This window comes from Aythya fuligula, chromosome 28, assembly GCF_009819795.1.
Source record: "Aythya fuligula isolate bAytFul2 chromosome 28, bAytFul2.pri, whole genome shotgun sequence".
Taxonomy (NCBI): domain Eukaryota; kingdom Metazoa; phylum Chordata; class Aves; order Anseriformes; family Anatidae; genus Aythya; species Aythya fuligula.
The window spans coordinates 2,524,334-2,549,157 of record NC_045586.1 but is presented as its reverse complement, the minus strand read 5'-3'; the positions used below and the strand labels follow the sequence as shown (position 1 = coordinate 2,549,157).

Genomic DNA, 24,824 nt, shown 5'->3' with positions numbered 1-24,824 from the left:
GGGGGGCTGAGGAGGTGGGCTGGGGGTAGGGGCTGAGGGGGTCTCCATGGGGTGTGCAATGAGCTGAGATGTCCCCCTCACATCGTGCGCTGGGGTGAGCTGTGTGTCCCCCTCCCTTGTCCCCTCCTGTCCCCCCTCTCACCCTGCACCCCAGGGTGGGGGGGGCACGGCCGTGGCTCACGCGGGCAGACGCAGAGACGAGCAGCCAGGTTAAGGTGTGTAATCCAGATATATTTATAGGATTATTTTCCGAGATTAGCACAGGATATTAGAAAGGTTATAAAGTAACATCGACGTTCGTTGTCTCCCTTTTATGTACATACAAGAACACAGCACAACAACACAGCCCGTCCTCTGCCCTGCCCCACGGCCACCCCACGGCGTGCTCAGAGCTCCGCACAAATATGGCTTTCGTGGTCTATTGAGAGTTCAGTGCCCGTGCCCCACGCCCTGGCCCGCTTCGGATGCCCTGGTGGCACGTGGTGGACGCGGGGCCGGGGGTCCCCTGTCCGCGTGGCCAACGGAGCCCCCGTGCTCCAGGAGGGGGACACCGGGGCTCGGGGAGGTGGCTCGTGCCCCACCGTGCCGTGATGCTGCCTGGCCTCCCCGGGTGCCAGCAGCTTGGGACAGGAGCCTGGTGTCCGCTCCCCTGTGACCACAAGTCCCTCACGTCCCCGTGCTGGTGCCACGGCGCGCCCCATCGCTCCTTCGTCCCCATCATCCCACCACCAGCCACACCAGTGCCACGGCACATCCCACTGGTGACACAGATGTCCTACTGGTGACACCCTGTGTCCCTCTGCCATCCATCCCGGGAGCACCTCTCCAGCTGTGACCCCGTCACCTCTCGTCCCCGTGGCCCCCTTGGCACCGTGCAGAGCGCGGCACGCACCACCCCTCGCTCCTGAGCCGTGCTGAGCCCAATGTGGGGCTGCTAAACGGTGCCCCCAGCCACCAGACCCCCCCGGTGACCTCAGGATGTGGTGTTGGGCGATTGCCCCAGCACCCGGCGTCACCATCCATGTGCAGACCATGGCCCCAGTGTGATGAGGGCTGCGCCTCCCCATTGCTCCCCGTGTCCCCTGCCCAACCTCAGACCTGGTGCACGTCCCCCTGGCCTCTCTCCTGTCCTGCCCCGCTCCCCACAACACCACACCTCCTCGCGCTGCCCTAATCCTGTCTCCTCTCACCTTCCCGACCCCAAATCCCCACATCCTTTCATCCTGGGGACCCCTCCCGGACCCTCGGGGCATCTCCTTCGCAATGATCTGCGCCGCGGAGACTTGGAGCGAGAGCGACTGGTACTTGAGAGCACGTCCTTGCGTTTTTATTTTAGGGAATCGCGTCTGTTTGGTAGCGGGTGTTAGAGGCCTTCGGCGAAGCACCAGGTCACGCAGCGGCGCACGCTGTGTGCGCCCAGTGGAGTCGTTACCGGCGTCGGCAGTCGCAGCGTTACCTCCGGCAGCAACGTTTGCGTCCCTCGGAGGGAGCTCGGGGCTCCCAGCGGGACCCGAGGCCAACGTCCTCCTCCTCCAAGGAGATGGATGGGGAGGGACAACACGGAGAAAAACGCAGGTTTTCCTCGCCGGGGGGTGATGAAGGCTTCGTGCCTCTCTCTCGGTGCGTAATGCCCTGCTGACGATGCGGTGAAGCCGGCCGTGCCCATGCCAGGGATGCCACCAACGTGTCCCTTGCTCCCACCTGAACCCAGCGCCGTGGTTTCCCCACCACCCTTCTCCTCGTGCCCAGCTCACGGGGGCTGGATGGGAGCCACGTTTCCAGCTCCAGAGGCACCTTGCAGAGGAACCAGGCTCTTCCTTCAGCTCCGAGATGAGGCTGCCCACCCCACCGAGGGCTTTCGCTCCTTCCCAAAAGGCTCTACCCCCCCCGGACACCCCGAAATGGAAGCCAAAGGGCGGCTCCTGTGAACCCCTCGCATCCAGACCACGCGATGCTGGGGGCGGCAAAGCCTCATCCCAAGGGTGATTGAAGGGGCCTGGCTCCAAAGGGGGCCCGGCCCCGTAGATGTGGGGTTGGGGGGAGCACGGGGACCCCGGGGATGCGGTGGGGAGGTTGGAGAAAGCTTCTGGTTTCCGTCTGACTTGGAAGAGATGGGGTTTCCCCTGGGGTGAAACAGGCTGGAGGTTGGACAAGTGCCCACCAAATCTCTTCGGAGACCCCCAAGCTACCGAGAGACAAAACCTGGGCGTTCTGGCTGCTTTTGGCCGCAGCCCTTGGAGCCAACGAGACCTTTTCCAGCTCAGCACCTGCCCCGGGAAGGGGCTGGGGAGGACAGGGGGGGCACAGAAAGCTCCGAGGAGCAGACCCGAGGGAGCCCATCTCCTGGCCCACGCCTCGCACTGCTTCGGGGCCACTTGCGGCGTGGTGCCGGTGGTCTCCAGCTTGTAGCACGGGCCAGGGGGACCCAGCTCACCTCCGTGGAGCCGCGTCGACTCTTACCAAAGCCGCTCTGGGGATCTCAACCACCTTCCTGCAAGCTCCCGGGGCCCAGCGAGGAGGTGGTTGGTGACGGCCGCGGGCTATGCCCAGCAGCCTCCTGCACTGAACATCTCAATAGATGGTTTGAATTGACGACTCCGATCTGACAATTTGCAAACTGGGGCTTTTTTTTTGTTGTTTTTTCTTTTTTTTTTTTTTTTTCTCTGGATTTGCCCCCCAAAACCCCTGCCCTCCCCCCTCCCGCTGGGGTGGGAACGGGGAGCCGCGGTGCTCGGCGGCTCCCGGCATCTCCGGGGGCTTCGGCGGTTCCCACCCTGGAAGCTCACCCCCCTTCGCACACCTACGGCACGAGGACAGCTCTCCTCCCAAATGGACACTGTTCGACAAGAACCACCAAGGATAAAATCAAGGCAGGGACTCGGGGGGGGGGTCCACAGCGCTCCCCGTCCCCGTCCTGCAGACTGGGGACATCGTGGGGTGGGTGGGTGGGGACACAACGAGAAGGTCCCAGCTCCTGGTGGGAGGCACGGGGCGAGCGCTGGTGACGCGGAGGCCACCCGGCTGCCCGGAGCTCGTGCTGGAGCCTGGATCTGATTTTATCCTTGGATGTCAAAAAATAAACCCAAAATGGAGAGAAACAAAGGAAAGAGCTACATCGACCCCAGCCCCACATCCCAACCGAGGGCCCAAAGCAAAGAGCAGCCACGAAACCAAAGCAAAGGTCCAAAGGAAGAAGGAAAGTCGCTCACTCACTGGTTGGTCTGTGTTTCGCGCGAGCGCCGGTCGCAGGGATGGAGGTGCAAGCAAGCAAACGGGGCCGGGGCTTTCGCTGTTCGTAGTAATAACGTTTTGTACAAGTTCAAGAAGAAGCATCACGTCTCAGGCCGGTCGCTCTCCGCTCTCTGTCCTGCCATCCCTCTGTCCGTCCATCCGTCCGTCCATCCGTCTGCCCGTGCCGGGCGCGAGAGAAAATCTGTTGGGTTGAGTGGGGTTTGTGGTCTGGTTTCCGTTTCCATCGGGGTTTGCTGGCTCCATTTCTCACCCTCTCTCCGATGCCCCTAAATGAAATACTCCTTCTTGTCGTCGCCGCCGGCTTGGCCGCCCTCTGCGTTGATGATGGCCGTGTCGGCGTCCGGGGCGTCATCGGAGCCCTTGGCCTCGTGGGTCAGGTAGGTACCTGGGGAGGGGGGTGGAGAGGGGACAGCGTCACGGCGGGGCCGTGCCGGCTGGGAAACGGAGGCGAGAGAAGTCCTTTGGGTTTGGCCTGAAATGGAAAAATCGCTGGGCTTCCCCCGGGATAAACCCTGCTCGGGGACCGAGCCTCACCTGGGCTGCTCAGAGCAGCTCACGCCGCCGGTGGAAAAATCGCGCTTCCTTGCGTGGCTCTGCCTCCCCCACACCCCTGCACCCCCCGTCCCCGTTCCCCTGAGAGGTTTTCCTGCAAAAGGAGGCTGCAGCTCCGGGAGCCGAGGTGGCTGGGGCAGGGATGGGGGGGCTCTTACTCACACATCACCTCTGCTGGGCTTTGCTGCCGGCTGGCTGTGACCGTCTCCCCGTGCCTTACGCATACACCTGCTGGGCGGATGGAAAATCCAGGGATGGGGAGGGTGGAAATGGATCCGGGAGGAGGAGGAGGAAGGTGGAAGGCTCAAGGGGGAGGGATGGGGAGGGGGATGAGGCACGGGGCAGTGGCACGGGCACTGCAGGGCTGCGGGTGCCGAGGAGGAGAAGATGGAGATGGGGAACGAAGCTGCCTCTGCACGGCGCTGCCCAGCTCCACCGGGGCCAGCACGGAGGTGGGGAGCAGTCCCCAAATCCTTGGGGGGGCTCTGTCGGCTGTGCTGGGTGTCTCTGGATGCGGGGCAGGGCTGCAGGATGGGTGCAGCAGCCTCCCTTGGCCCCAGGGCACCCCGGCGAGGTGGGAGCGCTGATCCCCCGTACCTTTGTGCCTGATCAGGTAGTGTCCCAAAACGATGAGGAGGCTGAGCAGGAGGAAGACGATGACGGCCACCACTCCGCCGATGACCGCGTGGTACGTGCTGGAGGTCGACGGCACCGGGCTGGCGTCTGCCCAGGCGGCAGAGAGGGAGAAAGCAGAGAGAGAGAAAGAGAGAGAGGAGGGGGTGCTGCGGTCCCCGCCGTGCGCCACAGGCTGCGGCTCGCCCCGCGCATCACCCAGGGCTGCGGGTGGGCAGGGACACATCCAGCTCGACCCAGGTGCTGTGGAGGTGAAGAAGGGGCAGGAGCAGAGCCAGGAGGGATGCAGAGAAGGGGAAGGAGCAGCCACGGGTGTCGGGGAGCCCTGCAGGGTGAGCACTGCCATGGGCAGCCCTCGCCCCGTGTGCGCCCCGGTCCTGCGCGACTGCTCCGCTGTCACCGTCCCCGAGGGCTGGGAGGGGATGGAGCCACGGAGCTGAGAGGTGATGCTCAGAAGGGACAAGGTGGAAAAAACAACATGGGAAGACGGAGGAAAGGGTGGGAGGCTCACACGGACGGGCTGCAGCTCACAAGTGGCCACGCCAGACAGACAAACGGACAGGGGGAAGCGGCTCTGGGTGGGTGGGGATGTTAGAGGGATGCTCCGGGGTGCTTCGCCCCGCTGGAACGGGATGGGAGGAGATGCTACGATGGGACCAGAGCCTGGTTGGGCACCTGGGATGTGGCACGGGTGTCCCTGGCCCAGGGGTGAGCCACCGTCCTCCTGCGGAGCGTCTCCAGCTGGGTCGGGGAGCAGCGGGTCCGTAAAGAGAGAGAAATGGAGCTTACGGTACCTTGGACGGGAGCTGGAGTGAAGGATGAGGCGGTGGCCATGGAAGAAGCATGAGAGATGGGCTGGGAAGGGCCCGGCGGAGGGGCTGGAGTGGAGTGAACGTGTGGGGTGGGGAGCTGGGGAAGATCTGGGGAGGACGACAAGAACACAGGGACACCAATCAACCCCTGGGAGGGACAGCACCCATGGGGGGGACCCCCTGCCATGGTGGGAGCCCATTTTTTCTCTGCGGGTTCCTTCCACCACCCCGTTCTTCTCCTGCCACCATCCTCTGGGTCACGGTGGGGACACCTTCCCGTGTCCTACCTGCCAGCACCCCCGGTCACCCCGCGAGGGACCCCGTGGGACCCTCGTGCCTGGGGTCACCCAGCACATGGGGCCACCTCCGCTCTCCCACGCGCGTCCTCGGGGACTTGGGTGGCGTGGGGCGGCTGCTCCGGTGATGCTCTGGGGGAAAAAGAGGGGGGAATTTGGAAAGGGGGGAACCGAGCCCGGAGGTGGAGCTGGGTGTGGTGGCACTGAGCGGGCTGGGGACATCGGTGGCCTTGTGGGTGGGCGCTGAGTGCCCCGGGGTGGGTGCAGGAGCCAGCTCCCTGTGCTGACCCCGTACCCAGGGGTGATGGGGCCACAAGGTGACCAAGCAGGGCCTGCCGGGGACAGACGGCACGCTGTGGGACATTTGGGGGCTCCCCATGGGTGGGCAGAGGGTCTCAGGGGACGCTGACCCCAGGGGTGATCGCTGCCGTGTGCTCCTGTCACCCACAGCCATTTCGGAGGGGAAGGGGTTGAGGGTGCCCAGAACAAGAAAGGAGGGAAAGGGAAAAAGGGATAAAGGGAAAAAGGGATGGGAAAAGGGAAAAAGAGGGAAAAAAGGGAAAAAGAGGGAAAAAAGAAAAGGGATAAGGGAAAGGCTGGAGCATGAACGATGCTGAAAGATGGGAAGTCCAAGGCTGGTGGAGAGCGGGGAGATGACAAGAGGAGGACGTAGAAAAGGAGGAAAAACCCCCAAAACCAGGGCCAAAAGCAGAGGACAAGACTCCCACCGAGACGAGGGGCTGGGTGCTGAGCGCGGCCAGGGGGAGCGCACGGCCCACGGGGCACGGTGACAGCGAGCAGGGCGGCAGAGCACGGCCAGGGCAGGGGGAAGCAGCGAGGGGACAGCGGTGGCGAGGGGACGGGGGCTGCCCCTTCCCCTGCGAGGACGGGCTCTGGGGACACGGGACGTGAGGCAAGCCTGCAGCTCGGGGTAAAGCCATGGGGTCGGCATCCAAAATCTTGGGACGGGGCCACCAGGGCGCCCCGTGGCTCAGAGGGGTCGGCGCTGGCTGGAAACCCGCTCGGGGTCCCGGTGTTTTGCCATCCCAGAGGCTCCAAATGGGTCCTGGAGACCCCAGTGCTCCCAGCACTGCGCCTCCCCACCGCAGGGGACGGGGACGGAGCTCAGCCACGTCCCTGCCTCAACCCCTCCCAGCCTGCTCCGTGCCCCCCCAATCTTCTTTCTGCCCCCCCAGCCCCATCCAGCAGCTCCGTGCGGTGCAGGGAAGGGCACGGCAAGGGCTGGATGCGACCCCAGCAGCTGGGGACACCCCCAAACACCGTGGGCATGCGCCCACCCTATGGCACAACGGAGCTCTCCCACCGCTCCCAGCACCCGTGCACGGCTCCACGGTGCCGTGGTGCCGAGGTGGGCGACGCCGGGGGCTGCCCGTGGCCCCCCCCAGCCCCCTTACCGCTGACGTCCAGGTTGTATTTGGCCACGACGCTGCCCATGGAGCTGGTGGCCGTGCAGACGTAGGTGCCGCTGTCGCTCTTGTTGAGGAAGGGGAAGATGAGGATGCTGTCGGAGCTGAGCTGCAGCGGCGCGTCGCTGCCCTCCTTCTCCCACAGGAACTCCTGGGGGCTGCGGGGCGGGATGGGAGGGGGTCAGGCACCTCCGTGGCCCCCCCACAGCATCCCGGGGGAAGGGGGAGATTGGGGAATGCCCGTGGGTAGTGGGGGTTTGCTGCTGTCCTCCGTGGGGTGCGTGGCATCGCCCTGCTCTGACCTGACCCCCCCAGCCCCAGGGAGGGTTTTGGGGTGCACGGCAGGGAAGGAGCAGCGAGGGGGGGTCCTTACACGGGGTTGCCCTGCCCGTCGCACTGCAGCTGGAGCTTCTCTCCTTCCCGCGGGTACAGGGGGTGCGGCTCGATCTTCGCCGTCGGTTTGTCTGCAAGAAGATCGGGGGGGGGGTGAGCGCCCTGACCTGCACCCCCCCCCCCAGCTCTGGGGGCCACCCCTCTGTGTCCCTGTCCCCCATGTGCCACGTACAGTGGACCTGCAGCTTCTGCGTGGTCGACCTCTCCGAGTTCTGCAGGGACTCGTGGTCCACCGTGCAGGTCACCTCGGCGTCGTTGTCCTCCTTGGTGACGCGGAACTCCACCCGACTGCTGACGGTGAAGGTTTTGCCGTTGGGGTCCTCCACCACCTCCGTGCCCTCGGCTGTGGGGACAGGGGACCGTTGGAGGCGACGGTCACAGCGTCCCTGCAGAGGGACGGGGCTGGCACGTGCGTTGAGCAAGGGGGTGCCCTGTCCCCATCACATCGTTGGGAGCAGAGTGGGGTGCTGGTGTGGTCCAGCACCGGCCACATCCAAAGCCCCTGGTGCCCTATCCATCCCCGTGGTGCCCCATCCATCCCCAAGGTGCCCCCAGTCCCCCCCCCCAGCCCTCGGCACCCACCCTTCAGCTCCTTGTTGCCCTTCTTCCACCGCAGCTGGGCGGCGGGCTTGCTGCCGGAGGAGCGGCAGGTCAGCCGGGCTATCTTCTCCTCATCAATGGGCTGCTCGTGGCCGAAGATTTGGGGTTTCTGGGGGATTCCTGGAGGAGGAGGAGGAGGGGAGAAAGTCAACAACAACCTCTTAGCTCCGTGCGTGCTGCTGTCCAGAGATGGATGCGAGGGGAGAGATGCGACAAGGGTGGGTTAACGGGTTGGGACGTGGGGTGGCAGGGGTGACCGGCCACACATTTGGTGTCCCAGACATGAGGCAGGGGGCCACCAGCACGTACCCAGCACGGTGACGAGAGCCTTGGCGGTCCGCACGGGCATGGTGAAGATGGAGCAGGTGTACTCCCCCTCGTCCGCCAGCACCACGTCGGTGATGCTGATGGTCAGCTCGTTCGGCGTGGACCTCTGCAGCTGGATCCTGTTGTCTCGCAGGGCTGGGGGACGAGGGACAGTGTCACCAGGTGTAGGGTCTTTTGGGCTCCTTCCCTGGCTCCTGTTTTAACCCCGACGTCCCCGTCCCGTCCCCGGGTCCCCGCACGCACCTCGTTTCTCCCCGAAGTAGAGGGTCTGCTGGGCAGGGTTGGACCACTGCAGGGAGGAGTCGTCGGGGTCCTCCACCTGGCACTTGAGCACCACCGTGCCGCCGGCCACCACCGTCTCATCCGACGTCGTGGGCTGGCTCTCTGGGCACAGAAAAGAGGGGTCAGAGGAGCCCCCCAGCATCACCTCTTCCCCAGAGCGTGCGAGCATCACTGAGTGACCGAGGGAAGGGAGAGGGGGCCACGGCGCTGTCCCCAAAGCCCCGGGACACGTGGGGCTCCAGCACTTCCCTGGGGGTGCCAGATGCTGGTGAACGGAGCCGGGGTGCCCAGGGAGGCTGCAGGAGACCCTGGCAGGAGACCCACGCGATGGGATGCCCTGCTGCCCGTCCATCTCCAGCCCTGCCTCCAGCAAGAGCTGCTTTTTGAAGCAGGTCACCGTGTCCCTTGCCGGGGGTGCTGCTGCTCCCCGGTCCTCCCCATCCCTTCCACCTCCTCCCCGGCTGCGTTTCCCTAGCGCAGACGTCGCCGTGGAGCAGCCCAAGGGCAGAGAGGAGCACCGGGAGGATCAGATAACCCCCGGCTGCCCCAAGGACGGCTATTTTGGGAGAGCCGACGTGCCGGCGAGCCGAGCTGCCCCGCGGAGAAGGGGGACGCTCGCCCAGCCTGGAGGTCGCACGCAACAAGCAGCCCGACCCCGCTGCAGTTTGTGCTGGATGCAGCTTCACAAAGCATCGTCATCCATCGTGGCACTCAAATTTTGGCTGGATTCAGGCTCAGGACCCAAGCTCAGGGATCCTGCCCCAGGCACTCGCAGCACAGCCCTGGTTTCATTTCCCTGCACGATGCCTGCTGTCGGGGAGAAGCTCCAGTTAGCAGAAGCAGCCTGTTTTGGGCTGAGTTTCTCCATTTTCTGCCCGGAGTGATGAAGGGAAATATTTTCTCTTGCTGACATTGCAAATTCCCCAAGGCTATCGTAGGGAACAGGAAGGAGCAGAGGGATCAGGGCTGGGAACAAGGACTCCAGGCTTCCCAGGCCCGTGTTGAACTCCAGGAAACTTCAGGCCAGAAAGCGTGTGAAACCCCACTTGTACCAGCCTGGGGCACTCAAGAATGAAAATCTCCCAGAGATGCAGCACATTTGGATTAAAAACATTCCCAGGGTTCAGGGTTCCAGCCCCAGGAAATCGCCGTCACCGCCGCCTGTACTTCATTCCTGCTGTTCAAACTCCGCTCCTCTCCACTTGCTCGGGTTTAACAGCCAGCTGAAGAGCCTCTGCTTCCCATCTCCATCCTCGCGGATATTTATAGGCGCTGACCGAGTCCTCCCCATCCTTGCCACGCGCTGGCCTGGGCTCCTGAGCTGTGAGCCGTGACGGATGCTCTGCCCTGGTGCACCTCCAGCCTGCTCGAGCGTGGTCCCCGTGCCCGTGCCGTGGTCCCCACGCGTGCGGGTGGCTCTCCGGAGGGTCTGCGGGGTCTGATCCTGGGGATGGTGCCCCGTGAGTGGTGTCTGTGCCCCTGCCGTGGCTCACGCTGGGTGCACAAAGACTGCTGGGGACCGGGTGGATGTCTGTCGGCTTGTTTTAATTTGGTTAACGATGCTCTTGTGCTGCTACGACTGTAATTAGGGGATTAGGCTGCTCCAAGCCACTGTTGTCCAAACTCAGAGCGCTCCCGCTCTGCCGCGGTTGAGGACAGGGCATGAAACCCGCACAGGAGAGGACAGACCCACAATCTCTTAATTAACACAATTACCATCGCCTGCCACAGCGCTGGCCTCATTAAGGTATTAACACGGGGAGAGGCTCAGCAGAGGATGGGGGCACTGGGTGCCTGCGGTGCCTCCAGCATGCGATGGCCCCGGGGTCCTGGAGCCCCCCCGGCATTTCGGCAGGATCCCCCTGCCCAGCTCCACCATCCATCAGTGGAGAGACCCCCCCGGGTCCTGCACCCTGACCTTGGGACCCCTGTCCCGAGCACAGAAACCACCCCGGAGATTTCCTCCCCCTGCTTTGGCCCCGTGCCCTGGTGGCATCAGGGACCTGTGCCGCAGAGCCCCGATGTCCCCGACCCCACGGAGAGGCCCCGGTGCCGCAGAGCCGCACTGCCACGACCCAGATCCCCGCTCACCTCCGTGCCCGACAGCTTGGCGAGCAGATGGGCACGGCTGGGCTGCCTTGATTTAATTAAAACCCGCCGTGGCTGGAACCTGCCGGCCCTTGGCAGCACCGGGACACCACCACCACGGGACCAGGGGGCTTTGTCCCATCCTGCAATGGCACAGGGAGGGTACAAGGCAAAGTCCCCGACCCTCCTTACTCTGCTGTCCCTAGACATGAGCAATGAGGATTGGGGACCCTAGGAGGACACAAGGACTGAGGATGCCACCCCATGGAGGGGACACAGAGCACCGGGAGGATGCCTGGTGCACCGTGACTGCTCCAGCACCGTGTGGAGCATCCCCTGCACTGACAGCAGAGAGCATTGGGGTTGGGTCCCTGTTGGCACCCGGGTCCAAACAGCCCCCACGAGCATGGGGACAGGTGCTGGATGCTCCGGGAAGCATCCGTGCTCACCTTGCCAGCACAGAGCTGCTGCCACCTGACAGCCCAGGCTGGTGCCAGCCCCTCGCCCTGGCATGGAGCATCCCTCAGCTGCGCCACCGTAGGCACCCTGAGCCCGCTGTGCTGTTTGGGGCTCCAAAATTGCTCTGTGGGGTGGTGTTGCAGCCAGCCCGGCCCCCCCCGTGTCCCGCCTGGCCCTGGCACAAAGCAGGGCTCCTGGTGCTCGGGGCTCCTCTCCAGCATCTCCAGGAGGGGGAAGCAGATCCTCAGCTCCACAGCTCTGCGTTTCCACCTCCGCTCCCTCACTGCCCATCCCGGGCCCCTGCCCAACCTCCTGGCATCCCGCAACGGCACGAGGCGTGCGAGCAAGCAGCGAGGGCTGCAAGGAGCTGGAGCACCATCGGGGCTGCCCCGCTGGGACCCTCCTGAAGGAGGTGGCCAGGCCCATGGGAAGCGGGATGAAAACGATGCTCGGGCACCCCACAAAGCACCACGGGCACCTGGTTTTGGCTGCGAGCTGCTGCCTGCGCTCGTTCCAGATCCTGGCTGGCACAGGGAAATTAGAGAGGCGCCACGCTCCAGAAAAATCAATACTTCATTAATTAAACCCGTGAACATTTGCAGGGGGCTGCAATTGGATTTATGAGGGGAAAAACGATATTCACGTCTCTCCTGGCTCCCCAAGCCAGAAGCGGGTCCTGTCCGGGTGCTCCCCAAAACCCCGGTGTCCTCATCCAGGTGCTCACTCCTGGGGCAGGTCGCCTCCTCTCCGAGGGGTGTTTTTTGGTCCCGCAGCTTGTGGAAGGGGAAGCTCCATCCCGAAGCACACGGCTGGCACCACCAGAGCCGCTCGAGAGCTTTGAGCCCGGTGGGTTTTCGGCACGGCTCCGACATCTGCTGCGCGGGCTGATCCGGGCGGCGCGCGAATCCACAGTCTGGGCCGCCCAGAGCCCGGCTTCCAGGCTCCTCCATGCAAGCAGCTGCCTCACTCCAGATTTTGTTATAGGAGGGGGAAACCTGCTCCGGTTTCCATGCATCTGCTCGGCGCCGTGCTCCTCTTCCTCGCACGCCTGCGGAGGACGCGAGGTTTTTGTGCACGATGGATGAACCCCAGTCCCTCTGCGGTACTCTCCTGCTGGCAGTGATGATCCTGCAGCACCAGGTCCCCTCCTGCCCGGTGCCATTCGGACCTCTCTGACAGCCGGGTGCTTTGGGAAGGTTCCCAGGTTCTGCCTCACGGCTACGGGGACAAACCCATCCCGCAGCACGGTTTGCGTCCTCCAGTGCCAAAACGTCCCTCTGCCAGCTCCCAGCCCCACGCCTCCAGCCGAGCCTTCCCCCAGAGCAAGGGGTTTAATCTCCAGGTGATGTTTCAACAGGAACACTCACTGGGAGAAGAAGGAAACATGGCCCCGAAGAGCCTGCTCCAAACCCCAAGCAGGACCTAAACCAACCCGTGTCCCAACGCCACATCTCGCCTGATTTCTCCAACCTCGGGCACGCACAGGAGCAGTTTCCAGGAAGGGGCAGAGCAAGGGCAGAGCCCAGCTCCGTGTCACGGCCTGCTCTGAACCCTGGGACTTCGCTGGGCTTCTCCCAGTGCCTTCACCCATGGCACCCCGTGGATCATCCCCAGCATCCTGCAGCTCCGAGGGCACCAAGGTCCTGCGGGGTCCCAGCTCCTGCTGCGGGGCACCGGGGGTCACCTCCCTGCTGGGGGGGGAGCTGTCAGCCCTGCCTGCCACCTCACCAGGGTTGAGCAGCTGAAACGAGGCCAGCAATTAGCACCGAATCCAGGAGCAGCAGCTGGAAGAGCTAAAGCGAAGGGGCCCGAAGCTCTCAGCTGATGGGGTGGATGCGCCTCACCTCCGAGCCCCTGCGCTGCGCCTCGAGGGAGCATCCCCTGCTCCGGGGGGGGGCTTCTCCCCACCCCACACCCATCGCTCTCCCGCTCACCCCAAGGCTGGGTGAAGCCTCTGCAGAGCACTGGGATGGATCCAGCTGCTGTGGGGGCCGGGGAAGCCCTCCGACAGCAGCGGCAGCTCCTGCCTGCAGCGCTGGCAGCCGCACAGAGGCGGGTGCCGCTGGCGCCTCTGCTCAGCCTCGCTCGTGCCGTGCTGGCAGCTCGGCGAGAGGCAGTGATGGGGAGATCCCAACGCAGGGTACTGGGGCTGCTCCTCCTGTCCAGGCCACCTGCAGGCCCGTGGCCACCCCGCAAAGCCAGGGCTGGTCCGCTGGGTCATGGGCAAAAACCTCCTCAGGGCCCCAAAAGGTGCCCCTGGTGTGGATGTGGTCATGCAGCTGCCTCAAGTCGCAGCAGCCAGAGTTCCTTTGGAGTCCCCAAAAGGAGAAAGAGCCACAGGGGAACCGGGGAGGTTGGGAATTCTGGAAGCCAGCCCTCCTCCTCCTCCCATCAGCAGGCAGGGACCACCTGGCCCCATCCCCTCATGTCCTGGGGGGATCAGGGGATGGGTGGGGAGGGACCTCCAGGCCCCCCTGCACCACTCCAGGCTGCCCAGAGCCTCATCCCATCCTGTGGCCTCCGACATTTCCAGGGCTGGGGAATCCTCCTCCTGCCCCAAAGGACCCCATTTTGTCCATCTCCCTTCATCTCCCAGCCTTGGACCTCCCAAAATTTCATCTCACCTCCGGCACGGGACCGTGTCCGAGGGCTCTCGGCCCCTCGGACGGGGAGCAGCTGCTCACCACTTTTCTGAGCGTGTTTTTTAGCTCCTACCCTAAGGCCAATCTCCACCATGAGTGTTGCCAAGGAAACGAGCTCTTTGCTTTGACAGTTCTGTTTTAAGGATCTCCTGCCTGCCCAGCGAGGTGTCTTCGAAATGGTTGCTTCAGATGCCCCGGCGGATTGCTTGTTGCTTTGCAGGCATCCAAACACGCGCCCGGCTCTGCCCAGGCTGGCAGGAGAAATTGCTGCTGCCGGCTGTCCGAGGATTAAACACACAAGTTGTGCACAAGGGCATTTGTTACCTGGGAATAAGGACTAATTCCCTCTGTTCTGGGAAACCCTGGCGGCTCCGCTCCCTGCCCAGGGGCCGGCGTGCCTGCTGGTGGGTGCCGCACATCGATGCCATGTCCTGACTTCACAGGAAGAGGAGGGAAAAGTCATTTCGGAAGAAAAAAATAGGGTTGAATCCCACTGTCCTTCACTTGGCTGCAACAGATGCTGCGATGGATGCTCCGCTCTGGCTGGCTGCAGTGGGGACCCCCCAGATCCCAAGGGAGGCCCCAGGGTAACAGAGCTCCGAGCTTCGGCTGCGTGCCACCAGCTCCCCTCTGCCATCGCCCAGACTCTGCCTTTTGGAGGTGAAGCCCCCAGCATCATGGGGAGAGGAAAAAAAAAAAAAGCCCAAAGTGGTGAAATGTGGAGAGGCAGAGCGGAGACCACTGAGGGAGCCCCGAGATGCTGACCTGCAAGGGCAGAGGCAAGCCAACAGCACGGCACAGATGCCACGGAGCACATCCTGCCTCTGGAAAACAGCTCCCCGGGGCGCACGGGGCAGCAGCATCCCGTCAATTCCTCTCTTCTGGCCCGATCAGTGCTCTGCTTGCTGCTGGAGATCAGCAAAGGCTTCCCAGGGCGTGCGGCAGCCACAAGTCAGGGGCTCCATCAATAGCAGCAGGGCAGGACGGGCACCTCGGGAGCCTTGAGCGACAGCAGCTGGCTGGAAAAACTGATGCTGCACACCGGGCTCGCCTGTAAACAGGCTGGGGTGGAAATACAGAGGCTGAGCTGGAAATAAAGAGGCTGAGCTGGAAATAAAGAGGCTGAGGAGCTGCATTTGGGGATGGAGTCACGCACCCATGCGCCACGCGGGGATTCGGGTGCCCAGGTCGCTGCCCCGGCTCGGTGCAGGATGCCCGGGGGGCTCGGCAGCCACAGCAGCTGCCGCCGGCCCCGCGGCCTCGCCGCATTACAGCGGAGGCCAAGCGTGGCGCTGCGCAGGTGACCGGAATGGTTAAACATCTTCCTGCCCAGCCCTCGGCGCCCGTCTCCGTTTCTTCTCCGCCTTCCTCCGCTGTTATTTATGCTCGCGGCGCCGAGCCTCGCCTGGGGAAGGGCTCTTGGCACTGAGGATGCTCGAATCCAACCCAAACCGGCCTTTCTGCGCCTGGCTCTCCTCTGCCCTTCCACACCAGAGCACGGTGAGAGGCTGGGACAGCACTGGGAGCTCGTCCCCAAGCAGGATGGAGCCCCGGTTTTGCGCCCGACTGGGAGCAGAGGGGAGAGAACTGGACCAGATGGTTCAAGCTGAGCTGCCCCAGTAATCCGGGCAGGATCGGGTACATCTGCCTGCGTGGGTGTCACCGCGCTGGCATTGCCTCCAAAGGCCCACCGAGGCACCAAGGGCATGACTCAATCTGTGCCCTGCTGGGGCTGAGCACGGGGAAACCACGGCACTTCCCCAGGGGTGTCTGCATGAGCAGATCGGGCTCTACAGCAGCAAACACCGGGAGAAAAAGCCCGGTGGCACGCAAACGGAGCCCACCAAGCGCCAAGACCACCGCCACGCCACCTTGGGCACGAGCTCGGGTCCTGCAGCCCCCTCCTCGCTCAGGCTGCTGCTCCCCTGGCGAGTCCCCGAATGGCACCTTGGCTCGGGGTAAAACTAGGTTAAAACCGACCTAGTGAAAACAAACAAAAATGTTCGCTTTCCTGCAGATTCCTCCATCTGGCGGCGTGCCGGGCCGTGCCAGCTCTGGGGTGAGCACCCAGATGTAGCCGCCCCCGGTCCCTCCGGCAGCTCCGGGGAGGCACAGAAGCAGAGCAGGGGGAGGCCACACATGGGGGGGTCCTAAACAAGCCCTCCATCCCCTTCCAAAGGGGTGCCTGGGTTTGGGATGGAGGCAAGTCTTGCTTGGGCAGCAGCACCCTGGGGCTCTCGGGATGCTTCTCCAACCCTACACAAACGCCCCCCAGCTCCGTGCTGCTCTGTGCCAAACCCGAGGAATCATTGGGATCGCTTCCCACCCGCGCCAGCACGTCCCCTCGCTGTCTGGGTATGTCCAGGGCAGCTCTGCGGGACTTATCCCAGGCATTGTCTTTAAATCCAACCCGGGCTGAGCCGGCCGCGCCGTGCCAGGGCGCTGAGCAGCGGCTTTTCCACCCCAGCTGCCCTCCGCTCGGATGCTCCGTTTCGGCCGCTTTCACTGATCCCTGGCCACGGTGCCAAAGCTGCTCGCCTTCCCCCAGCAGGCAGCTGATGGGAACCCCCCCAAAAAGGGGCTGTAGGGGTACGGAGGGGTCACACTCGACCCCCTCGTGCTGTGCCCGCTGAGGCCTCGTGCTGGGAGCAGACAGGGAGCCCTGGTGGCACTGCACATGGGGTGGGTACGGGCACGGCCCCACGCAGCAAAAAAAGGGGATTACGTTATCCTCCAACAGCTCCTGGGGGATGCAGAGCTCTTGGCAGCTGCCTCGGGGACAGGAGCCAGCCCCCAGCTGTCCCCTCGCCCCCCTGTGCCACCGGGGGTCCCACGCAGGGCCCCACTGCTGGAGGTGTCATTTGGGGTCCCACCTCCATGCCCAGCATCCCCCTGACACCTCCAGGATCTCTCCCGTGAGCTGGGGAAGGGTGAGCAGTGCCCATGTCCCCAAAAACTCCCCCGAGGTGACCCACGGCCACCCCCCAGCCACAAAATGCTGCTCCCAGATGGGCAGGGGGTAGCATCTTACACGCAGAAAGCTCCTCCAGCGTGCCCTGGCCAAGCAGACCTCTCCAGAAGGACAGTGCCACCCTTCCCCATGGGGACAGCACCCCAAAGCCCCCCAAAACCCTAAATACCGAGGGGTTTCTAGGGGTAGGGAATGGGCTCAGGACAAGTGGAGCGGCTCTGGTAGGGGACGAGGGACGTGAGCCCTGCCCCGTGCTGCGCCCCACGGGCCGGCTGTCCTCGTGCCACCCACGGTTGGGTGCCAAGAGCGAGGGGGCGCCGAGAAAAACAGCCCCGGGGAGCCCGGTTTTGGCACGCTGAGGCTCCCCCCCGGCGGAACAGAGCAGGGCGCCGCTCAAACAAAAGGCTCCCACAGCTCCGGAGAGCAGAATAACATGGGGGGGGGAAACAGGGACAGGGGGGGACAATCCTCACGGCGCAGCCGACCACGCAAGGCAGCCCAAACACTGAGCAATGTGCCGACGGCAGCACGGCTCCGGCCAAGCCCACGACCGCCGCCAGGCAGTGCCAGCTCCGCCACGGCCCCAAAAATCCCCCCTCCTGCCCCCCAAAAACGCACGGGGAGGTGCGAGGCTGCGGCGGCTCCTCCAGCGCCTTCCAGTTTGGCTCACTGGGGCGCACTGGGGTCCCCTGGGGCTTTCCACGGCGGCTGCTGGGGAGCCCGGGGACAAATCCTGCAGCATCACCGCGCCCTCAGATGAGCAGCTCAGGACCACAACCGCCAGCACTGCCCCCCCCAGCGGGGCTTTTGCTTGGCCCCACAGACACCCCCGGCCCCAAATCCCCCAAATCCTCACGGTTTGGGTTCCTACAGCAGCCCAGGGGGCCACAACCTGCAGGAAAACAGAGCCACGAACCCCCCCCCGGGGTGATGCTGTGTGTGACAGCCACCTCCCCCAAGCCATAGTGGGGGGGGTCTGCTGCTTTCAGGGTGCAGGAACCCCCCCCGGAGACCCCCTCCCCTAAAAACCACCTCCCCAAACATAGCACCGAGCATCTCCAGACACAACCAGTGGGCTGCTGGGGCATTCAGCTCCGCTGAGCGACGGGAAAAAAAAAAATAATCCAAAAAAAAAAAAACCCAAAGCGCAGCCATTTACGAGCCGCCCCCCCCTTTATTTCTCGCCCCCCCCAACACACAAATGATATTTGCTTTGCGGCACTTCATTAAAGGGCGCCCGGCCACGCAGCGCGGCGCGGGTAAACACCCTTTGTCTGGAGGGCTCGGGGGAGCCGCGTGCCCCCGCAGAGCAAACACGCCGGGGATTTATGGGATGCTCGGGGATTTATGGGATGCTCGGATGCCATCAGACGCCCGCGCCAGGGCTGTGCCCAGCTGTGTCCCCCCCCCTTGCATCACCCAGACCCCCCCCCCCCAATAGGGCGAGGCAGGGTGGTGCTGAGTCTCCGAACGGGCGCTCCTTTCCCCAAAATGGGGGATTTAGTGTTTTTTTTGTTTGTTTTTTGTTTTTTCTGGGGGTCTTCAAATCTAAGGGGGCTGCCCCACCCCGTAAGGGTGTCACCGTCACCCCCCCACCTCTCAGAGGATGCCACCGTCACCGTGCCCATCTCACGGGGGTGTCACCATCACCTGCCCCCCCCCATAATAAATCCCTGGACGATGTCACCAACGCCCCCCCCAAATCTCAGAGATTGTCACCATCCCCCTGTCCCCCCCCCCCCAAGGACTGTCACCATCCCCCCCCCCCCGAGGATGTCACCAGCACCCTGCCCACCCCACAGGGCGGTCACCAGCGCCCTCCCCCCCTCCAAAACCCCGCCGATGTCACCGCCGCCCTGCCCATCCCTGGGGGGACGCCACCATCGCGCCCCCCCCAATCCCAAAAAAACGCCACCACCCCCCCCCCGCAGGACTGTCACCCCACAGGGGTGCCACCACCGTGTCCCCAAACCCCATAGGGGTCTGTCCTCCATCCCCACGGGGGTGCCACCACCGTGCCCCCCCCACCCCATAGGGGTCCGTCCCCCATTGGGGGGGTCTGCCCCTAATCCTCATGGGGCTGTCACCACCGTGCCCCCCCCCCAATCCACGCAGGGGGGCGACCACCGGGCACATCCCCACCCCATGGGGGTGCCCCCACCGTGTCCCCCCACCCCATAGATGCCTGACCCCAAAACGTGGGGGCTGCCCCCCCCATGTGGGTCTACCTCCCCCCCATGGGGGGTCTACCCCCCCCCCCAATGCCAATCTACCCCCCCTCCCCCGGTGCTCAGCCCCCCGCCATCCCCCCACGGCTCAGTGGGGAGGGGTTGGGGTGGGGGGGGGGATGACAAATTTCGGTCGTGCCCCCCCCGGGGGTGTCGTGTCCCCCCCCCCCCCCAAAAGCCGGGCTCCGCCGCCCGCCGGGGCCTGTCTGGAACCTTCCGCCGCCCCAGCCCCGCCCCGGGCGGCGACGGCGGAGACCGGGGGGGGGGGGGGGGGGCACACACCGGAGGGGGGGGGTGATGGGGCTCAAGGTCACGGAGCCGCCGCTGCCCCCCCCCTCCCTCCTCCTCCTCCTCCTCCTCCTCCTCCCGGGGCCGCGGCTCCCGGTTCCGTTCGCCGGGGCGGACCCCGAGGGCAGGGACCGGGGCGGGGCGGGGCGGGCGGGGCGGGGGCGGGCCCGGGGTGGGGCGGCACCTGCCGGGCCCCGCTGTGCCTGACCCACATAACGGCGGCGAGCCCGGTCCCCCCCCCCCGTTAAACCCCCGTTAAACCCGGCACCCCCCCCCCCCCGTTATCCCCATCACCCCCGTTATCCCCTTTAGGATGCGGAGCGGAAGGACGGGACCCCCTGTCACCCCCTTAATCCGTTACACCCCCCCCATCCGTTAACCCCCCATCCTCCGTGTGCCCCCCCCCTTCTCTTTCCGTTAACCCCCCCCCCCCGGTACCGGCGGCCGCTCACCGTCCCGGGAGAGGTTCCCGTTGGCGGCACCGAGGAGGAGCAGCAGGAGGCTGAGCACGGAGGGCGGCATGGTGCTGAGCACCGTGGGGGGGGGATCGGGGGGGGCTTTACCGAGCCTAACCGGGGGGGTGAAGGGGTTGGGGGGGGGGGGAAAGGGAGCGGCGGCGACGGTGGCTCCGTTCCCGTCGCCGCTCTCCCGGTCTGGAGCCGGCGGTGCGGCAGCGGCGGGGATTAAATAGAGCGCGAGGGAGAGACCATTCGCAACGCGCCGGCGGGGGGGGGTAAAAGGGGGGGTAAGGGGGGGGGCAGCGGCGGTGCCGCCCCCGTCTGTGCCCGGGTAAACAGTGCCCGAGCCGCCTGCCCCCCCCCCCCAAAGCTAATAGCCCCCCCCCCCCACCCCGCGCTTCAGGGTGTTGTGGTGTGGTCCGCGCCGGGGGGGGGGCACATACACACCGTGGGAGAGGGGGGGGGGTTGGGGGGGGGCTTGCACTGATGGGGGGGGTTTGGTTTTTTTTTTTTTTTTTTTGGGGTGGGGGGGAGCTGGCATCGGTCCCTGGTGTGGATGGGGGGGGCGTATGGTATGGGGGAGGCTTCGATCTGAGGGGGTCCGGGGGCTGGGGGGGGGTGATGGGGGGTTGAGGGGGTCCTGGGTTGAGGGATCTGGGGGTGGGGGGTCCTGGGCGGCTGGGGCGGGGGGGGTCCTGGGGCTGGGGGGTCTCGGGCTGAGGGGTCCTGAAGCTGGGGGGGTCCTGGGCTGCAGGGGCTGGGGCTGGAGTGGTCCTGGGGCTGGGGGTCCTGGGGCTGGGGGGGTCCCAGGCTGAGGGATCTGGGGCTGGGGGGGTCTCAGGCTGAGGGGTCCAGGAGCTGGGAGGGTCCTGGGCTGCAGGGGCTGGGGTAGGGGGTTCCTGGGGCTGGGGGGGTTCAGGGCTGAGGCATCCGGGGCTGGGGGGGTCCCAGTCCCAGTTTGAGCAGGTCCTGGGTTAATAGGGGGGATGTGGGTTCCTGCTTGGGGTGGGGGGATCTGATCTGAGGGGTCCCAGTCCCAGTCCTGGTCTGAGGGGGTCCTGGTCCCAGTCTGGGGGGGTCCCTGTTAGAGGGGATCCCGGCCCTCCCGGTGCAGTGGGGTCCCCCCAGAGCTCATGGGGCCGGTCACAGCCCACGGCTGCCCCCATGGGATCCACAGCACCCAGGGCTGAGGGGTCCCCAGGGCGATGGCTCTGGGGGGGTGCCTGTGGGGCTGGTGACCCCCAAGGGGGACGTGCAGCCGTCACTGAGCTTTCCTCTGGGAATCTTGTTAAACACGTCAGCTTTGGGGTGGAGAAAGCTCTTCTGCATCCTCTTGGGGCATTTGGGGGGGACGCGGTAGAGCCCCGAGGCCGAGCAAGGGGCCGGGAGGACGGCAGCCGGGGGTGAGCCGTGCCCCATGCCCACCTCAGGACCCCAGGGCTGGGGATTTCTGCTCTGCCTCTGCGGTACCCCACTGCCGGCCCAGTGTCGGACTCGTGGCTCATTCACATTTGGGGTGAAATCCGCGTTTGTGCCACTCCGTGGCTGCCAGGCCCTAAAAGCCAGCGCTTCGCCCTTGCCATCCCGTGGCATCTCCCAGGCAACTCCTTTTATCCGCCGTTACCCATCCGTGGCATCACCCCTTAGGGGATAACACCCAGTGCCAGCCCGTTTCCAGCTCCGATTCCCTCCGGCAGTCCTGGAGGAGAAATTAACCCCTTTTTTCACAGCCAGTCCAAAGGGATCTGAATAAACCCATGCCACCCGTCAGCATAAACCCGTCGTCACGTGCCTGCGTGCCGAGCTTCTCCACACCCCGATGCTCTCCTGCACAAACGCTGTGCAGGAGGGATGGCTCTGTTAGTCATAATCTCCGTGGGAAGGGGCTGTGGGAGGAACAGCTTTCTGGTGGTCAGAGCATCAATTTTCACCCCGCGCCTGGATGCGGTCCTGGAGGCGATGCTGCCCGCGGTGCGGCGGTGTCCGGCTGGGATTTCGGTGCTCAGGGTGCAGGGCTGTGGCCCCCCGGGGCAGATTTTGGGGCAGCGTGGGCGAGTGAGGCTGTGGGAGCCTCTCTTCAGGTCGTTTGCTGGAGCGGGGCTGCCTTTGGAAAGCAGTTTTGGCGAGCTGGGGAGCTGTGAGAGCAGCTCGTGCGAGGTCCTCCCCCAGGAGCAGAGCGAACGCAAGCACTGCTCCTCTCGGAGGCACGAGGGTGGCGAGAGGGAGGCTCCGTGGGGAGGCCGAGATGGGGCAGGGAAGCTGGGGAGGGTCTCAGGGGACCACCCTGGGACGGGTGTGGGTGGCTCCTGGCCCCAGGGGCTGTGGTCGGGGAGGCAGTTCCCTCTGGGGAGGAGGGTCTCGGGCTCTGCTGGGTCCCCACGATGAGCTGAGCCTCAGATGCTTGTCCTGCAGGACGTGGGAGGAATGTCGTGTCCCAAAATGTTGTGTCCCACGTCCCTCGGGCTGCGGCTTCATCACGGGAGACATCCCCGTGCCCCCTCCCCGAGCCCTGCTCCTCCAGCCTGCTGCCCCCTCTCCCTGCGTCCTGGGGGGGCTGCGTAGCTCCGGGTGGGATTTTTAACCCCTTCTCTTTTTCCTGCAAGGCGGGGGCTTTGCAGAGAGCCTGGCTGCCGGCCGACGGCCGTCCCCTGCCTCTGTGGGTGCAGCACCCACGCTCTGCGCAGCGCAGGCGGCTCCCGTGGGGCGATGGCCCGTGAAGGGCAGGGTGGCTGGAGGCAGGGGGAGGGAGGGGAGGCTCTCAGCGTGCAGCAGGTGCCGAGGCGACGCTCGCTGCGCGACAAATCCCCGTGATTCAGCCCCAAAGCATCTGCCACCGCCGGGGACTCGACGCTAACGAGCGGCCGAGGGGGCTGCTGTCACGCAGCCGCCTCTGCCGAGGCGCCTCGGAGCCCCCAGGAACGGGAGCTCCCCTGCACGGATTCCCTCCGGCACGCTCGGGAAGGACGGCGCTCCCCAGCTCCGCTCTGCCTGCGAGACCTCCCCGAGTCCCTGCCGGCCTAAATCTTTCTGCTTCCCCGTTGCTGATGACAACGCAGGGCTGCGAAGGTGGGTGTAAAACGCCGAGCTCCGTTGGCCTCCGGGTCTCCTTGCTCGCTGGGAGCATGCAGCCCTTGAACCTCGAGCCCTCCTGGCGCTCCCACGTGTGCCAGCAGGGATCTGGCAGCATCCTGCAGCCCCTCGTTAGGGATCTGTGCAGGGTGTGGGTCTGCAAGGCTACAGGTGCAGGGCTGGGTTTTTTTTCAGCCACGCCACTTAGGTACAGCACCCTTGGGTAGAAGCAACCAGAGCTCGCTTACCTCCTATTGACATCACTTTAAGAGCTGCCAGCCCTGATCAGCTGTGAAAGCCTTCCAGCCCCATGTCCTGGCTGCAGCTAATCTGCTACACAGGAAGAACAAACCACCCTGGCACCAATTCCCCAGCTTTCCACCCAGAACTGGCTGGAACGCAGGGCTCAAAAACTTCCCCAAATACCTTAGCAGTGCCGGTTACAATTTCACCCCCTCCCGTTTGACCTCACAGCTCGGGAAAAGATCTTTCCCTTTTTGTTATCTGAATTTGGCCTTTTTGGGTGTCTCGCCTGTCTCCTGGCTTTTCGGATCAGACCAGGAGCTCCCACCTTTCCCTTGTGGTGTCTCCAGCTCTCTCTGTGGAAAGTGGGGTTGGAGGATGGAGTAGGATGGAGCCTTTTAACCGACTGAATGGGCTTGGTAATGTATTTCCCTTCAACTGATCACGTTTCCTAGCCATGTCTGCTGTTGCCCCAGCCGTAGATAATAACCCCCTGGAGGCTACAGAAGGCACCGAAATCTCCAGGGAAGGTGTGGAAGATGGAAGCAGAAGAGCCCTTTAGCAGCTCAGCGCTATCCTCATCTCCCGTAATTGCTCTCTTTAACCCCTGACAGTCTCACGGCCCCGTGTTCTCCTCCTGGCTTTTCGACGTGCTCAGCCCCGTTGTTTGTTTTTATACTTTTACTTATTTGCTCTTCAGAACCCCTTTATGCTCCTGCAATTAACCTCACACTGGTTTTTAGCGTTTGCCTCCGCTTAGTGTCACACGCCGCTGCTTGGTCCTGACTTCCCCGCGCAAAGCTGAATTGAGCAGCGCCGGGGCTGCTGTTACTCAGCATCTCAGCGATTGCTTTGTGAATTCTCTCCCGCGTGCCACTTAAAACTAAGTCAAGAATGGCCTTCCCACTTCTTCCTGCTCCTCTCCTTGCTCCAGGCATGGAGCAGCATGCTGAGCGTGGAGGTACTTTGTCTCTAAGCTGTGTCCTGCTGCGCCGTGTATTTGTATGTGGGTGGCTCGAGTCCCTTATTATCATCCGCTGTTATCGCGCCCTTGCTGGAGCCTGGTGCCATTTTGATCTTCTGCATCAAAGACGCGAGCCTGCCACTTCTCTGCAGCCGCCTGGGCAGGGAGATAGAGCCTTGCAGGGACGTGATTGCATCTGGGCGTTTGACTGCTTCTCTTTGCAGCTTTCCCTGGCCGCTCTGCAGAGCTTGCAGCCAGGTGTTTTGGTATTTCTCTGACTTGCGTAACTCCTCTTACATCAGGATCAAGGGCCAGGCGGTTCACCTGTGTTTGCATGCTGCCCAGATGTTTGTAATGCCTGTTCCAGACCGCTGCGGGCTTTCATCGAACTCAACCTGCAACCAAACTGACTTGACAGAGATCCTCGGTACAGAAATATCTTGTCCTTGATTTGCTTCTGTTAAGGCTTTGGTAGTTACTCCTGAGTCACATTGCTGTGAGTCAGATCGCAGCTCTGCTGTGTGTCAGGATCCAGAACCTGATGGCCTTGCCTGGGGATTCCGCCCAGCACTCGGGTTTCGTATATTTAGGGGCTCCTTTGTGTTGGTTTTCTTCAAGGCAGGGTTTGTTCTCAGCTGGCTGGAGCCAACCCAGAGCAGCAGAGCAGGCAGGAGTGGGGAGTGCCTACCAAAACCCGAATGCAGCAGGGCTGTATGGTGGGTCCAGCCTGATGCCCACCACCTCCTTACTGCACCGTGCTGCATCAAGCCCTCAGCATCCCCATATTGCAGGTAACTGCTGGATCTTCCCCGTACCCAGCACCATCCTTTGGTTCTGTAG

At 64.2% G+C, this 24,824-nt stretch overlaps 1 protein-coding gene across 5 annotated transcripts; it reads right to left on the bottom strand.

Moving 5' to 3' along the window:
- Window positions 1–210: 210 nt before the first annotated feature.
- CADM3 (cell adhesion molecule 3) lies at window positions 211–19,921 on the bottom strand. Of its 5 annotated transcripts, XM_032204449.1 has the most exons (12): window positions 19,703–19,921; window positions 8,536–8,676; window positions 8,275–8,427; window positions 7,948–8,085; window positions 7,538–7,708; window positions 7,346–7,436; window positions 6,961–7,130; window positions 5,232–5,357; window positions 4,402–4,527; window positions 3,967–4,032; window positions 3,503–3,637; window positions 211–3,433 (listed from the first exon to the last, which is right to left on the bottom strand). In XM_032204449.1, the coding sequence occupies exons 1-11, from the start codon at window positions 19,770–19,772 to the stop codon at window positions 3,519–3,521; spliced, it is 1,371 nt and encodes a 456-aa protein (XP_032060340.1). In that variant the 5' UTR covers window positions 19,773–19,921; the 3' UTR covers window positions 211–3,433; window positions 3,503–3,518. The 5 variants fall into 5 exon arrangements, with proteins under 5 accessions (XP_032060340.1, XP_032060339.1, XP_032060342.1 ...); XM_032204448.1 differs by having other exon boundaries at window positions 211–3,637; window positions 19,703–19,920; XM_032204451.1 differs by lacking the exon at window positions 5,232–5,357 and having other exon boundaries at window positions 211–3,637; window positions 19,703–19,920.
- Between the last annotated feature and the right edge of the window lie 4,903 nt (window positions 19,922–24,824).

Bases quoted from the DNA above. Each gene is read 5' to 3' on its own strand.
- CADM3 (XM_032204449.1), bottom strand. From the start codon at position 19,772: ATGCCGCCCTCCGTGCTCAGCCTCCTGCTGCTCCTCCTCGGTGCCGCC. The intron at 8,428-8,535 runs GTGCGTGCGGGG...CTCGTCCCCCAG, and splicing joins CTACTTCGGGGAGAAACGAG to CCCTGCGAGACAACAGGATC. The intron at 7,437-7,537 runs GTACGTGGCACA...ATCTTCTTGCAG, and splicing joins GCAGAAGCTGCAGGTCCACT to ACAAACCGACGGCGAAGATC.